The sequence below is a fragment of the Budorcas taxicolor genome, chromosome 3 (assembly GCF_023091745.1).
Source record: "Budorcas taxicolor isolate Tak-1 chromosome 3, Takin1.1, whole genome shotgun sequence".
Taxonomy (NCBI): Eukaryota; Metazoa; Chordata; class Mammalia; order Artiodactyla; family Bovidae; genus Budorcas; species Budorcas taxicolor.
Window position 1 is genome coordinate 118,894,502 of NC_068912.1, and position 15,280 is coordinate 118,909,781.

The 15,280-nt window shown below is 57.6% G+C and overlaps 1 protein-coding gene across 2 annotated transcripts in view; it reads right to left on the reverse strand.

Moving 5' to 3' along the window:
* The window catches only part of HDAC4 (histone deacetylase 4), a 288,523-nt gene that overhangs the window by 104,249 nt on the left and 168,994 nt on the right, over positions 1-15,280 (reverse strand). For both annotated transcript variants that reach the window (XM_052636482.1, XM_052636481.1), the window contains exon 5: positions 3,446-3,690. In XM_052636482.1, coding sequence (XP_052492442.1) covers positions 3,446-3,690 — 245 coding nt within the window. The remainder of the gene's footprint in view (positions 1-3,445; positions 3,691-15,280) is intronic.

Sequence of the window (15,280 nt, forward strand, 5' to 3'; positions counted from 1 at the left end):
TGCGGGCGGAGCTGAGGTGGGCTCTTAGGGGTCGGGAGGCAGAGTAGGGAGGGCCGCTTCTGCTTGCTCTCACCACGCTGCGCTTTGGCTGGGAACATGAGATAGAGGGACTCCCTCGATAACACGCTTAGAAAATTTAAAATGACACACCAAAGCGGCAAAGCCAGAGAACACCGCATTCGCCGGCTGACCCGCTCAGCAGTCCCAGCTGATGAAAGGCTTTCTGGACATAAACACTCGCTGACACCCACACTCACGACTCCCTAGACCCTGGGCCCCACTGACCACGCTCCAGGACCCCCTTCCGGGGAGGAAAGAACCAAGTGTAGGACAGGACGGGGACAGGCTCCTGAGCGGCCACAACCAGCAAGCGTCCAGAAGCAGTGTGACGCTGAGTGTTGGAACCCCAGAGAGAGAGCATCCTTACCCAAGGTTAACAACTTCCGTTACCTTTTAAACACTCTATGTTCGTCACTCAGTCGTGTCTGACTCCTTGCGACCCCAGGGACTGTAGCCCACCAGGCTTCTCTGTCCATGGGATCGTCCAGGCAAGAATACTGGAGTGGGTTGCCATTTCCTTCTGCAGGGGATTTTTCTGACCCAGGGATCGAACCTGGGTCTCCCACATTGCAGGCAGATTCTTTACCATCTAAGCCCCAGGGAAGCCCTTTTAAAAACACCGTTCTTTTTTTAATTATAAAATCCTATTCAAATTCACTGATGGTTTAATGACACTAATTAGACTGTGTGCTCAAGAAATCTGTCTGACAAACACCACTGCCAAATGTCACCAAAAGATGCTGGCTTGTGAAGAGAGTGGAAATCGTCAAAACAGAGGCCGGCGGATGGGATGACGGTTACATAGTTTTAAATGGCTTCAGAAATATGATCTCTGCTGTAAATGGAGAAAGAAACAAAGCGCAGAGAACACGTCACCTTGAGAAGGTTTGTGAATTGCGTTTCTGGGGCTTCCATCCTCTCTGCGGGCTTCTGGCCTGATCTGCGGGCTTCTGGCCTGAAGGTCTGGGGGGCTGGGGGACCCCTGGTGGAGGGGGTCTGCCTCCAAAGATGGGGGCCCTCAGGTCACCGGGAGGCCGGGTAAAGGACTCGGAAGAGACGTGCTGCCCTGACCTTTCAGGCTTCTGAGATGACATCAAGATGCAGGAGTCTGATGGAGAAAGTTCAAGAAGCCTGCTGGTGAGGAGAGGAAACCGCACCCCAGGGGTGAGCAGTGCGAGTGGGCGGGGCGGGCTCTTCAGATGGCTTTCGGGATTCACAGAGAACAGGAGGCTGCAGCTTCAAGGACAAAACAGATCGGGCAGCCTGCAGGCGGCGCTCGCTGGTACCGAACGGCGGTTATCTAGACTGACTTTGGTGAGGACCTAGTCCCGCAGCCACTGACCACGTGTGGCCGCAGTGCAGCTGGTCCACAGGGAAACGGGCTCTACGTGTCTGGTCCACGGCGTGCACCCAGACTCAGCACGGCCACAACCACTTATGTGGGTCACGGGTTGAAGCGACACTTTAGAAATACGAGGTTAAATAAAATAGCCTGAAATTACTTTTACCTTTAGCAGCCAGGTCCCCAGTGGCCCCCCAAAGACTCCTTCCTGCCTCCTGGTGTCCACCCCTCGGCTGGGCCCCTGCCGGGAGGGTTGATGCCTATGACAGCAGAGCAACGTAGCAGGGGTGGGTGTGGGGGGGTCACCTTCAACATTTGTTCAGAAGACACTGCGACCTCCTTCTTGGTCACTTGGATCCTAGAGGCCCAGGTGAGGAGGACTTGTGGCCTCCTGCCCCAAACCAGGGGTTGAGTGAGCTGGGAAGGGGATCCTGCAGGCCCGGCCCCATGCTCAGGTGAGACCGCCGCCCTGACCACGCCCGATCACACCTCACGAGAGGCCCAGCCATCTGCGAGCTGCCCCCAGATCCCCAGCCTGTGGGAGCTGAGCTATCTGATAACACGTTTGTTATTTCAAGCGGCTAAAAATCTTTTGAGTAATTTGTTACATAACAATAAATCACTCACACAACCTGGTTTCTTTGGGTGTTTTAAGGTGGCTACAGGAAACGTAGAACTACCTGTGAATTTTAACGTGTACACATTTCCACTGAACAGCAAGGTTCTGCAAGGTTCTAAGTGTGGTGACACACGTGATCACAGACGTTATAAGTGGTCCCTCAACCAAGTGACATGACCTCTCTGTGCCTCACTAGTGCACGTGTCTTCCTGGAACGTTTGCTTTTAAAATCTGGGATCAGAAAAAAATACATGTAGACAGCAAATGGAGCTTTCCAGGTGGCCTACTGGTAAAGAACCTGCCTGCCAAGGCAGGAGACGTAAGAGATAAGGGTTCAGTTCCTGGGTCGGGAAGATCCCCTGGAGGAGGGCATGGCAACCCACTCCAGCATTCTTGCCTGGAGAATCCCACGGACAGAGGAGCTTGGGGGGCTGCAGTCTGTAGGGTTGCAAAGAACATGACTGAGGTGACTTAGCACACACCAGACAGTAAATACCAAAAAGAAAACATTATGTTAGTTTTTTCCTTATCCCATCTAAATGAAAGTAAATATTAGCTCGCCCCCCCCCTTGCCTGGAAAATCTCATGGATGGAGGAGCCTGGTGGGCTGCAGTCCATGGGGTCGCGAAGAGTTGGACACGACTGAGTGACTTCACTTTCACTTTTCACTTTCATGCATTGGAGAAGGAAATGGCAACCCACTCCAGTGTTCTTGCCTGGAGAACCCCAGGGACAGGGGAGCCTGGTGGGCTGCCGTCCATGGCGTCACACAGAGTCGGACACGATTGAAGCGACTTAGCAGCAGCAGACCCCGCAATTATAAAAAGTCAGTGGGAAAAATGGAGAGAAGATGGACAACTCCCAAGAAGAAAATAAAGACAACTCCTAAACACCTCACCCAGAGGTGACCACTGCTAGTATTCTGGCGCTTCTTCCTGTTGGTAATGTCGCTATTTGGGGACATATGTGTGTAGGTGAAGCCCAAGGATAAGATTCCTCCCCTGCTTTAAGCTTCTACAAGGTGCCTTTAAATGCTGTTTCCACTCTTGGCCACAACCAGCTTCCAAGTGCTGACACGCAGGTATACACGGTCCGGTGAGGAACACCCCCAGGCATCAACCTCAGCCTGGCAGCAGATCATTGGGGAGGTCCTGGGAGGCGAGACAGAGTGCCAGGCGGGGCGGGCCGGGCTCGGGGCTGGGGGCGGTGGTCCTGGGCAGCGGGACTGTGGGCACACACAGTGGGCCGGCCTGTGGGCTTGGAGTTTGTCCTGGGCTGTGGAATTGTGGGTACACACAGGGGGCCAGTCCGGGGCCACCGGGCAGGTCCCGGGCGGCGGGGTCTGGGCGCGCGGCGGGGTCTGGGCGCGCGCGGCGGCGTCTGGGCGCGCGGCGGGCCGGCCTGGGGCCGAGGCAGGGACTGACCTTGATGTGCTCGTGCAGCTGGGCCTCGTGCTGCCGCGACAGCTGCTCGTGCTGCCGCTGGAACTCGGCGATGAGGATCTGTCTCTGCAGCTGCTGCTTCTGCTTGAGCGCCAGGAGCTCCTGCTGCAGCTGCTGCTCGCGGAGGCCCGGCTCCGCCACGGGCAGCGGGAACTGGTGGTCCAGGCGCAGGTCCATGGGCACCCCCGGGGGGGCCACCGGCAGAGGCAGGGCCGAGGCCACGTCCACTGCGGAGAGAGCACAGAACAGAGGCGCCGGTGACCAGGTGGCCCACCGTCCTGGCCGGGCTCCGGCCACCCTCCCTGGAAGCCCACGCCGCCATCGGGGACGCCCACGCTGCCATCGGGGACGCCCACGCTGCCACCACGGGGACGCCCACGCAGTGAGAGCCACTGCTCACTTCAGATGCCTCCTCCCCCTTCCTACTCAACAGGCTCAAAAGGCAGGACTCGGGCCTTCCGCCCTCTTCCTCCGAGGGGCCCACCCCTCAGGCAGAAGCCAGCGGGAGGTCGGACTGGGACACACACTCAAATGGGCTCTCCTGCCTCTGCCCTGCCCTGCACCAAGAGGCCCTGCTCGCTCAAGGGGCCTGGGTGCAGGCCTGGTGGCCTTTTCTGATGCCGTTTTTGAAAGTTGACCCAGAGAGCAAGCAGGAAAAGGCTCTAATGAGCCCTGGCTGCCTGCAGGCAGAGGGGCGAGCAGCATGCTTTCCTCCTTCGCAAGAAGCCACAGAAGAGTTGTGTGAAGGGCCCCTGGAACAGCGCGTGCCCTCGAAGTGGTCCAGACAGGCGCGTCAGGTGCGCAGCGCATTTCAGTGGTGATGGTCGCGCCCTCTGGGAGACAGCCAGCGCAAGGCTCCCCCGGATGGCCTGCCTGGCTCATGCTGCAGGGGGCCGTTTCTGCGCTTTGCTAAGAAACAAACTGCCTTCACCGCACAGAGGCGTGGCCCACGAACAGCCATGAGTTGGCTCTGATTAGAAACGGAAGCAGAATTGATCTAAAGGCTTGTAGATCAACGCCAAATTAAAAGTGAAGAGGAGGCAGAAACCAGGACTCCAATTACGGGTCTCACAAAATACCCCCAAGTGGGCGCTCCTCTCAGGACGGGATTATATCAGAAAAGCTGGGCCACTGGCTGTGGGCCTCCGACTTCCCAGAGAGGCTCCGGGGCTGCCTCCCTGAGGGTCTCTGTCAGAGATACCCCCCGACCCCCAGAAGTGGAGACAGCCCAGCAGAGACCCCGGGGCCCCGCCTCGACCAGAAAGCCCGCTCACAACCTGCCCACCCACAGGCCCAAGGGCCGGAGGCTGGGCCTCTCCGGGGGCTCAGAGGTCTGGGGGAGACCCCGCTCAGCAGACAGGGCTCCTGGGCCAGTCTCCCCTCCAGAGTCATCGCCACCCAGGAGGGGGCCTCGTCGCAGCACCTCTGCAGTCAGGCATTCTGACGCCCTGGACCTGGTCCCAGGGTCCCCTGGGTGAGACCGGATCTAACCCAGTGCCTCTGGAAGTGCCATGCAGCCCTGACCGCCCCTGCCACTGGGGCAAATGAGGGGCTTACAAAAGGTAGGTAGTATGGCCATTCATGAATTCTCTGTGCTTATTTTCTTAAGCTAAAATACTGCTTCTTGATGAGGTAAGTGGACTGTCAGAGACACAGCAGGCTGGCCCCACCTTGGTTCTGGTGGATTCTTAGAAAATGACCCAGGAGTGGAACCACCCCTCGGGACAGCCCATTTCAGTGGTCACCACACAGGCAGGCCCCTGCCGGCCGTCCTGCTGACGAATGAAGTGAGGTGGGGAGGCCTGGCTCCAGCTCAGTCTTGGGTCCTAAACCCTGAGCCCACGCCGGGGGCCCTGGTGTCCTGGACCGACATGCGGCCTTGCACTTGCAGGCTTGCTCACCTGGGCAGGGCGTGGGGCGCTACCCGGGACAGCAGGGGCCTGGCTCCGGAGCTGCAGTCACCACCTCCCTCTCCCGCTGCCAGAACTAAGCCTGGATTCCACCCGAGGCCCCCAGAGCCCAGGGCAGGTTGCATGCACGGAACGCCTGGGCCCTGGCCCCTGGGAATGGAGGAAAATCCTCAATATTCAATCATTTTTCAGAAAACATCTAATTCTCCTCTCTCTGACGTCCTAACAAGCCCTGGGTAAATACCAGCTCTTCGATTTTTCCCAAAATCAGTGAGGTGCAAACTCCGTTTTAAATGTATTTGTTTTTTTCTAGTTGGGTGTCAGGCTTGATGTGTGAAGGGCTTTTTATTTTATATTTATGTGGCAGAAGCGGACACAAGTGACTGTCCGCGTGAACCGGCCCAGACGACAGTGGCGCCCCATCCCACCCCCACAACACACAGCTGGCAGAGACGGGGCTTTACTGACTTCCTTTATTTTCTTTCTTTGATCATTTTTATTATGAAACATAGCAGGATGGAAAAACTGTGTAAACAACACCAGTTTCATAAAACCTCAGTATTTCCCTCCATTTGCTTCAGACTCTATTTTAAGGAATAGAATATTATGGCAGACAGGGAGCAGGGCTCAGGAAAGGGACTCAGAGGAGAGGGAAAGTGACTTGACGTCTTAAAGGAAATTCTGCTTTCCTTTCTCCCGGGGGTGGGGAAGGGCTGAGTATTTCCCTGCTTTCACTAACGACGGTACTGAATGCTGCCTGAAAAACACCATGTCTGTGTATGACGGCAGGCTTTCTGGCTCTTCTTTCTGCTTCCCTGGAAGAGGATGAAAAGTTTTTCTTCATTAACCGGTTAACCTGCCTAGTTCTTTCATGGATTAACAGGTGAGTTACTCAGCAGATCCCCTCAGGTTAGCTGGCCTTTGCTTTGTAAAGATAAAGCTGACTTTGTCTTCCTGGGTTACAGACACACACACAGAATCACTGACAGACTGAGCCTGCAACCGTTTCATTGGGCACATCTGGGTCCACGTCCATATGTGTGCACTGGCTTGCAGTGTCTCTGACACTCTTCTTATCTGGTCAGGGAACAGTATTTTAGCTCAAGAAGCCACAGAGAATTAATGAGATAACCGTACTGCCTGCCTTTTGTAAGCAGGATCACCTCCCTTGCCTTGATGGCAGGGGTGGTCAGGGGGTGGTCCCCTTAGGCGACGTGTGAAGGCGACCTGAGATGTTACACAGGAACAAGGTCAAGCCTGAGACGCTGCACAGAAGACACCCACACACTGTCCGCTCACTGCGTCACGTTGCTGCCGTTAGTCACGCAGTCCCATCCAGCTCTGTGACCCCATGGGCTGTGGCCCGCCAGGCTCCTCTGTCCGTGGGATTCTTCAGGCAGGAGCGCTGGAGTGGGGTGCCAGGCTCCTCTGTCCGTGGGATTCTTCAGGCAGGAGCGCTGGAGTGGGGTGCCAGGCCCTCCTCCGGGGGATCTCGCCGGCCCAGGGATGGACTCGCATCACACTGGCAGGTGGGTCTTTACTGTTGGAGCCACCAGGGAAACTATGCCACGCCATCTCCCCATTCCTGATTTTTCACTGGCGAGGTCAGGAGGACGATCAGAAATGTCCAATAGTTAACCTCGGAAACCGCTGAACATGAAACAACTTTGCGGGATCTGTTTCATCAACTTCAGAAACAGGACGGGCCAGATGTTTCCTACGCCTGCATCCCCTCACTGCAGAAAAACGCCAGGGCCTCGTCTGTGCTGCGTGCTGGGGGGTTGTTCCCAGTCCAGCCTGCAGTGGGTCTGCCGTGCAAAGGGACAGGAGAGGGCAGAGGGCTTGAGGGACGCCCTGGGGAAGGGCCCACACGGGGGCCGCAGCTCTGAGTGGGAAGGGGCAGGCGAGCCAGGTCCCAGACGGCCAGTGTTAAGAGGGCAGGCATGGGGGCGGAGACACAGGAGGCGCCTGGACCACTCGCTTGGGGCACAGGGCCTGCATCCGCAGATCCTGGGGGGCCCTGTAGGCCCAGCTGGGGGTGCCAGCGGCAGGGGGAGGCCGGGCCTCAGATGCAGAGGGGCTGGCATCGGGGCACTGGGCGTGAGAGACGAGGGGGCGGGGGCCGAGGGCGGGAAGGGAGGATGTGGCAGGCGCCCCGGCGTGGATGGGGTGGGGAGGTCTGAGGTTCCCTGTGTTCACTGCCCCTTCCCTCGGGTTCCCTTTGAGTCTAGAGCTGCAGGGAACGTAAGAAGGAAACACACCCCACCCCTCCAGTCATTCTGGAAACCAGAGCAGGTGGCCCAGGGAGGGGACGGCAAGGAGACCCCCGGGCAACACCATCCTGCCCGCAGAGAAGAGGGGCACCAGGCCAGGGGGCGGGGTGGTCACGGGTGGTCCTCACCATTTACTGTGAGAAAGGGAGGCGAGGCCTGCTGGAATTTCCCCTTTTGAGGTTTCACATAAGACTTCATCCTCTGCTAAAGAAAGTCCAATGCAAAGAGAATGCAAAGCCAGACATCAGCTCCGCCGGACAGACCGTGCCCAGCGCCGGCCGTTCCGGCACCTCGGGAGACGGCCCTGTGGACAGGCACGCACACCAGCCCTGGCGTGGACGCGGGGCTGGGGACCCAGGCCAGGCGCTTCTCCCCGCCTGAGCTCAGCCTCGGGAGGCCAGGCGGGCCCCCCAGGCAGCCAGAGCCCCAGCTGAGGGATCAGACCCACAGTCCCCACTCATTCCGCTGCTGGAGGGTGCGTCACACATGCCCGCGACTATTTCTGTATCAAAAACTTGCCGAAATGCCACAAGTTCCCAACAGAAGCTGCTGGTGCTTTTGACCCAAAGCTCCCCGAAGAAAACAATGAGACTTTCTCTACTTAAAGAATGTGGCATCAAAACAAAAAAGCCTGTATTCTCATGAATATTTTACGGCAGAGTAGAAAATTGCTTTTATAGGTTGTGCCTTGAGAAACATATTAATACAATCAGACTCGTGACGTTAGTAAAAGCACAAAGACTATATTCAGAGTTTCAATAAGAAATGGCGAGGCTGGGCCGTGACCTATAAGTTCTCAATCAGAAATAGAAAAGAAATCTGTTAGTCTCTGATTTTTTTAAAAAAATAAATGATCGGGGGGAGAAGAAAGGACTGTAATTTTCCATTACATGGGTTGGTTCTTCTGTTCATAACACTATTTCATGTCATCACATAGACAGCAAACAAAGAGGAGGTCTATTCTTTGGAAAGCAGGGCCAGAGTGTGGGCTCTGTTCAAGTAAAGAACGGCTCATTCAAATCTAGGGGACAATAACAGATGCTTCATCCGTGTCAGCACGAGTTCCTCTCACACTGACGTTTGTCTGCCTGTGTGAGGGGAGGAGAGAGATGCCTGCGGGGGGGAGGAGGAGGAGGAGGAGAAAGGACGGGGGTCTATTAAAAATGCATGACCTATCTCAAAACGTTTTCAACGTTTATGACAAAACGCGTCACACACCCCGGGGCACACTGGCACACCCCCGCCTTGCTCCCCAGGCCCCCAGCCCCGTGCTGACTTTGCTCAGCACCTCCGCGTGTTGTGGTCACAATTTCCAGGACGCACCCCTAAACACGTGTCCTCTGCAATCAGCAGCTGTGGGTGCGGGGAGGCAAGACGAAGGCCCCCAGGGAAAGACAAGAGTCTTGGGGCCAGGCTGCTTCAGCTTCCAGGACAGCTGACAGGAAGAGCTCCTCTGGGGCGAGGCCAAGAGTGACCCCGGGAAAACCACGGGCCACCCTCCCGCAGTGGGACCAACACGGGGACGAGAACCGCCCTGCCTCCTGCTGCTGCCTGAGCCTGCTGTCTTCCAGGTGCGCCTTCCAGGTGCGCCCTCCAGCCAGCCGCCCTCCAGGTGTGCCCTCCAGATGTGCCCTCCACGTGCACCTTCCAGATGTGCCCTCCACGTGTGCCTTCCAGGTGCGCCTTGCAGGTGTGCCCTCCATGTGTGCTTCCAGGTGTGCCCTCCAGATGTGCCCTCCACGTGCACCTTCCAGATGTGCCCTCCACATGTGCCTTCCAGGTGCGCCTTCCAGGTGTGCCCTCCATGTGTGCCTTCCAGGTGTGCCCTCCCTGTGCGCCTTCCAGGTGCACCCTCCACGTGCACCTTCCAGGTGCACCCTCCACGTGCGCCTTCCAGGTGTGCCTTCCAGGTGCGCCCTCCACGTGTGCCTTCCAGGTGTGCCCTCACGTATGCCTTTCAGGTGCGCCTTCCAGGTGTGCCCTCACATATGCCTTTCAGGTGCGCCTTCCAGGTGCGCCCTCCACATGTGCCTTCCAGGTGTGCCCTCATGTGTGCCTTTCAGGTGCACCTTCCAGGTGCGCCCTCCACGTGTGCCTTCCAGGTGTGCCCTCCACGTGCACCCTCCAGGTGGGGGGCACAGGAGCCCCGTGGAGAAGCACGGCCTCATGTGAGTGAGGGCTGGAGGCAGGGAGGTTCAGACGCTCTGGAGGCTGCAGAGCTCTTGCACAGCGCCTCCCGCACAGCTGCGCCCTCCCCGAGCCTGGCCCCAGGCCTCCCAGGGCTGCCCAGGGCCGCCGTTCGTGCCCCTTCATTCCACTCCTCTTCCTTTGGGCTGCCCTCTCCTGGCAGGAGCTCAGCCTCCTCCTGTGTCTCGGGAAGGAGGCGCATGGTGTCCTGTCTGGACGTGTGCTCAAGCCCTCGTCCAGGGATCGTCCCTCTGCCTGTGCACAGAACTCCAGGGAGCAGTGACCTCCTCCAGGATGGTGGAGACAACATCCCTACCTCCTTGTTCCCAAGACTGTTACTGAGAAGCTCTGACTCTGGATGCGTGCCCTTTGCTCTCCCTCTGGCAGACCAGCTCCTGCCTGCCGCGTTCTTAGGAGGCTCTGGAAGTGAGGATCTTCCCTCACCCACCGTGGAGCTCCACGCCACCTGTCCAGTTTGGCAGCTCACACCCCAGCCATGGGGAATCTCCCTGGGTCATCGTGCAGACCATCGCCCTTTCCTCTTTTTTCCCCTTTGGGAACTTCCAGTACCTGGTGGTAAATCTGTAACAATCGCTGATTTTCTTTCTGCTTCTCCCCCATTTTCCGTGTCTAATGCTCAACTCTCTTCAAGATTCCCTTAAATGTATTTTCTAAGTTTCTCACTGGGTTTTGCATACTTTCTGTGGCTGTGTCCCTGAGGACGAATGGAGGCAAGGATCCTAAGCTGTGAGTGGAGAGGGGACTCAAGGCTGAGCTTTGCTAGGTGGTGCATGGAGCTGGCGTCCGTCAGGACACGCCCGGCACCCATGGTTGGGGTCTGAGGCACCCGGAGCTGCAGGGCAGGAGGCTGTAGCAGTGGGGGGGTGACCGTGCCTGCTGCCCTCCAGCCTCCACTCCACTCGGCCCGGCCCCCTCCTGCCCCGGTCCTGTCCTGGAGGCGGGATGTGGGGCTGCTTTCCAAGGATGCCGTGGCGTCCACCTGCTGGGATCTTGGCTGGACCCAAGGGTGGCGTGGAGTCTGGCCAAATCCAGTGTGACCTGTGACTTCAATCTCCACCTTCCAGACAGCTGCTGAAGCTGCTTCCTTTTCTGTTCCCCGCCCTGTGTTTTTGAATGCCCCTTACAGGTCTCGCTGCACTGGGTCTCAGCAGCAGCACGTGGGGTCTTTGATCTTCACTGGGGCGGGTGGGATCTGGATCCCTGGCCAGGGATTGAGCCCGGGCCCCTGCATTGGGAGCGCGGAGTCTCAGCCGCTGGGCCACCAGGGACGTCCCTGTTTACCCATCTCTGAGCTGATGGCCTTTCCCTGGAATACAGATAGATAATTTTTTAGGGAAAATTAAAAAAAACAAAACACAAAGCCAACGATAATGGTATAATCACCTCCCAAGGATCCGTCAGCCAGCTCCAACAACTGCCGCCCTGTGGCCAGCCTTTCCTTCCATACCAGCCCACTCCCCTTCCCTCTAGATTATTTTGCAGCTGACCCGCCAGCAGAGCACTTTACCCATAAGGACTGTGGTATCTCTAAATAAACTCTTAAGAAAACAGTCAACCTACCCAAATAAGTTAACAACTCCATGATGCTATCAAATAGCCAGAAAGTATTATCATTTTTTTTAGAGTCTCATACACATTTCTGAGACTTTATTCAACTCAAGATTCAACTGGGGACTTCCCTGCTGGTCCAGTGGTTAAGAATCTGCCTTGCAATGCACAGGATGTGGGTTTGATCCTTGGTCAAGAGAACTAAGATCCCACAGGCCATGGGGCAACTCAGCCCTCGAGCCTCAGCGCGAGAATCTGCTGAAAGAAAACGTGGCGGCGCGAAGACCCTGTGCAGCCAGAAACCAATCAGGACGCAGCTGAGGCCCGCACGCGGCAGCCGGCTGGTGCAGCTCCGCACTCTCTCCAACCTACAGATGCCCCTTCTCCCTCTCGCCCACACCCTCTCCAGCTGACGGGCCGAAGACCCTGGTCACCCGGCCCGCGCTGACTGCACCTGAGGTGCAGACCCACACGACGGACCCCCTGGGAGCAGGAATGGGTCTGGAGTCCCGGGAGACGCAGCTCCGATTCCCAGCAGGGCCGCCGCCCCCAGAGGGTCTGGTGTCCCCCGGACTCCTGTGTCGCCAGCAGCTAAGGTGTTCCCCGCTGATGCTGCCGGGCCTGCCAACACGGCCCTTCTAGCCCCATCTGTCCTGAGCTGCCGGCCGGTGTGAAAGGGCTCCAAGTCAAGTGTCACGTTATCCCCACAGACAGCTTTTAGCAGAGGCAGGGCCAGTCCTTGACGATCTTTTATTTGCCAATTTTCAACACTACTGAGGTGGCCGTGCCGGGTCTGGCTTCGGGATCGCAGTGAACCGAGCCTCTGCAGTCCTGTCCTGATGCTCACACGCGTCCTTGGGCAGCCTGCGTGACGGCACCAGGTCACCCAGAACCCACCAGCGGCCCTGGGGACAGCCCTCAGTGTGGCTGTGACAGCTGTCCCGAAATGCCCCTGCACCCCCCCGGTCCCCAGGAGGGACCAGCGATGTCCCCAGGGACACCTGGGCTCCTTCAGTGGGAAACACGGAGACCACAGTCTGAGTTTTGGTTGCCACAGTTTATAACGTGTATATCCTTACTGGAGCTTTTGTGAATTTCAGGAGTGAGAGAAATTAGATCTATGCGTTCGATCTGTCATCTCACCATGGAACTTTGGGTGCATAACTTATTAGAAATATCATTCAAAACGGCTGAACAGTCATAATCAAGCTCCATTCAAAACACTGATTTATATGCAGTATCATTTTCCCCAAAGGTGCTCTTAACTGAATTACAATTATTCTATGTAATACTGTGTGTGTGTGTATAAAGGGGAAATGAGGTAGAGAAGTCAGAAGTGCTTTTCAATGTAAACATTTAAAAATATTCTGTAGGGAAGGTAAATAAGACAAGTGGTCCCATCTCAGCTTCTCATGTAGATGAGCATGGCTCTCCCTGCTTTTTCGCCTCATTCAGATGTATGTACACAGGCGACGCCAAAGAAATGAGCTTATGTGAGCAACTCAGGAGAATATAAATTATGCTTGAAAAATAAAAATAAATAACAAACAGTATGGAGCAAGAACATACTATTATGTTTTATATTGTTTTGTTTTCAGCCGAGATCAGAATGTAAAGAAATAAACACATATAGTGGTATTTATACACGTATGTCCAGAGACTTAGGTTTGATCCTTGGGTCAGGAAGATCCCCTGGAGAAGGGCATGGCACCCCATTCCAGTAGTCTTGCCTGGAGAATCCCATGGACAGAGGAGCCTGGTGGGCTACAGTCCATGGGGTCACACAGAGTCAGACAGGACTGAGCGACTCCCACTTTACCCATGTGTTACATGGGAAGGCTCTTTGCATCTGGCCTGGGGCGGGGAGGGACGCGACGCGCGGGTGCCTTGCACACACCTGCCCATCACGAGGGAGCAGTGTGCACCTTCAGGCCCTGGTCAGCCTGGGCTCTGCCTCCAGACAAGAAGGCAGTGGATTACCCTTCAAAAGCAAGCAGAGACAGGCGGGAGCAGAGCAAGTGCCTCAAGCTGAAGGCAGACGTGGCAATCCCCCAGGTCGGCCCTGAGTCGCTGCTGGCCTGGGCTAGCTTCACATGTCAACAGGGACCCTGCAGGACATGGGTGGATGCCAGCATCATCCCCACTGACGGGCAGGGAACAAGCTCAGAGAGTCTAAGTGACGTGCCCGAGGCTACACAGCAAGTCTCACTGGCAAACTCGGAACTGGACACTAACCAGGGGCGACGGGATGCCCACGGGCGACAGAGCAGGAAGAGCCGGGAGGAGGGGGCTCGCAGGCCACCTGGGGGTGTTCTCAGGTGGGGCGGCACGGGCCACCCTGGGGTGGGACTCTGGTTCTCAGGCGGGGCGCCAGAGGCCACCCTGGGGGTGTTCTCAGGCAGGGTGGCACAGGTCACCCTGGGTGGGACTGTGGTTCTCAGGTGGGGTGGCACAGGTCACCAGGGGGTGTTCTCAGGCGGGGCGGCACAGGCCACCCTGGGGTGGGACTCTGGTTCTCAGGCGGGGCGCCAGAGGCCACCCTGGGGGTGTTCTCAGGCGGGGTGGCACAGGTCACCCTGGGTGGGACTGTGGTTCTCAGGTAGGGTGGCACAGGCCACCCTGGGGCAGTGCTTCTCAGGCGGGGCGGCACAGGCCATCCTGGGTGGGACTGTGGTTCTCAGGTGGGGTGGTCAACAGCTTGTGGACTTGGGAGCCACAGAGGCTGGGCCCTGCTCAGCTGCTGCGCTCGGGGAGCCCGGGGCTCCAGCAGCGCTCGGGTGATCAGGCCCCCTGCAGCCCGAGCATGCATGTTCTGGGGCTCTGAGCCGCACTCCCTGCCACCAGGGCCGGCGGACCCCTTAGGTCCCTGCCCACGGCTCCAGCACCCCACAGGCCCATGCTCTCCAGCCAAGAAAAGCCTCAACTTTTCCTGAAAGGCTCACAGGGGTCTGTTCCGAGAGCCCCTGCTCACGGCCGAGACACAGCCCCAAGGGTGCAGCCAGCCAACCAGTCCCGGAAAACAGGCTAAACAGCACCACCGAGCAAACCCGGCTGCCGAGCAGAGACGCAAACAGCAAGCTCCTGACAGCTCACTTTCGCTGCCAAAAACAAGTCACCATTAATACCAGGTAATGTCTTTCTCCACTGTCTCCTCCTCAAAGCTGGGTTTCACTTCCACTCGCTCACACCTCCTCCCTAAGCGCCAAGTTTTCAGCGGGCTTCTCCCTGGCGGAGAGTCGAAGGCCATCAGCAAGCACACTGGGGCCCGGCCACCCCTCACCCACCACCGTGAGGGCCTCTCCTGCAGCTGCCGTGATCCTCCTCTTCAAGGTCCCCGCTGCGCCTGCATGTCTGCAGACACCAGCGAGGACCCGGTTGGGGGCCAGCAGGCGGGAGGTGGGACCACTCGTGGAAAGCAGGCCCAGGGCCCCACTTCCAGGCACCAGGGCGTGTGTCCAGGTAACGCTGCTGAGAGAGAAGAGGCTGGGCCCCTGGCACAGGCACCTGGTCTCCAACGTCCAGTGTGGGGTCGGGGCTAATGTGAGTCCAAATCCCCCTGAGGACCAGCAGCCACCCAGGGGCCCTGCATGTGACCAGCGTTCATCCAGAGTCAGGACGCAGCCTCGAGCTGGGAGATCCCATGGCAGGGAGGTGTGAATGCAGGGAGAAGACTCCAGAGGAGCTGACCTGGCCGGAGGGGTATCTGGGCGCGGCGGGCTGAGCTGAGCCTGTCCTGCCTCCCGAGCTGCTGAACGCCCTCCCCCTAAAGTGGGCCCAGAAGGCGACTTTACTGAGGCGACTTTACCGACCCAAGGCAAGACCTGGTGGTCAGGATGCAGGAGACCCCCAGAAGGGAGTGAGCTGGCCCTCAGCGTCTG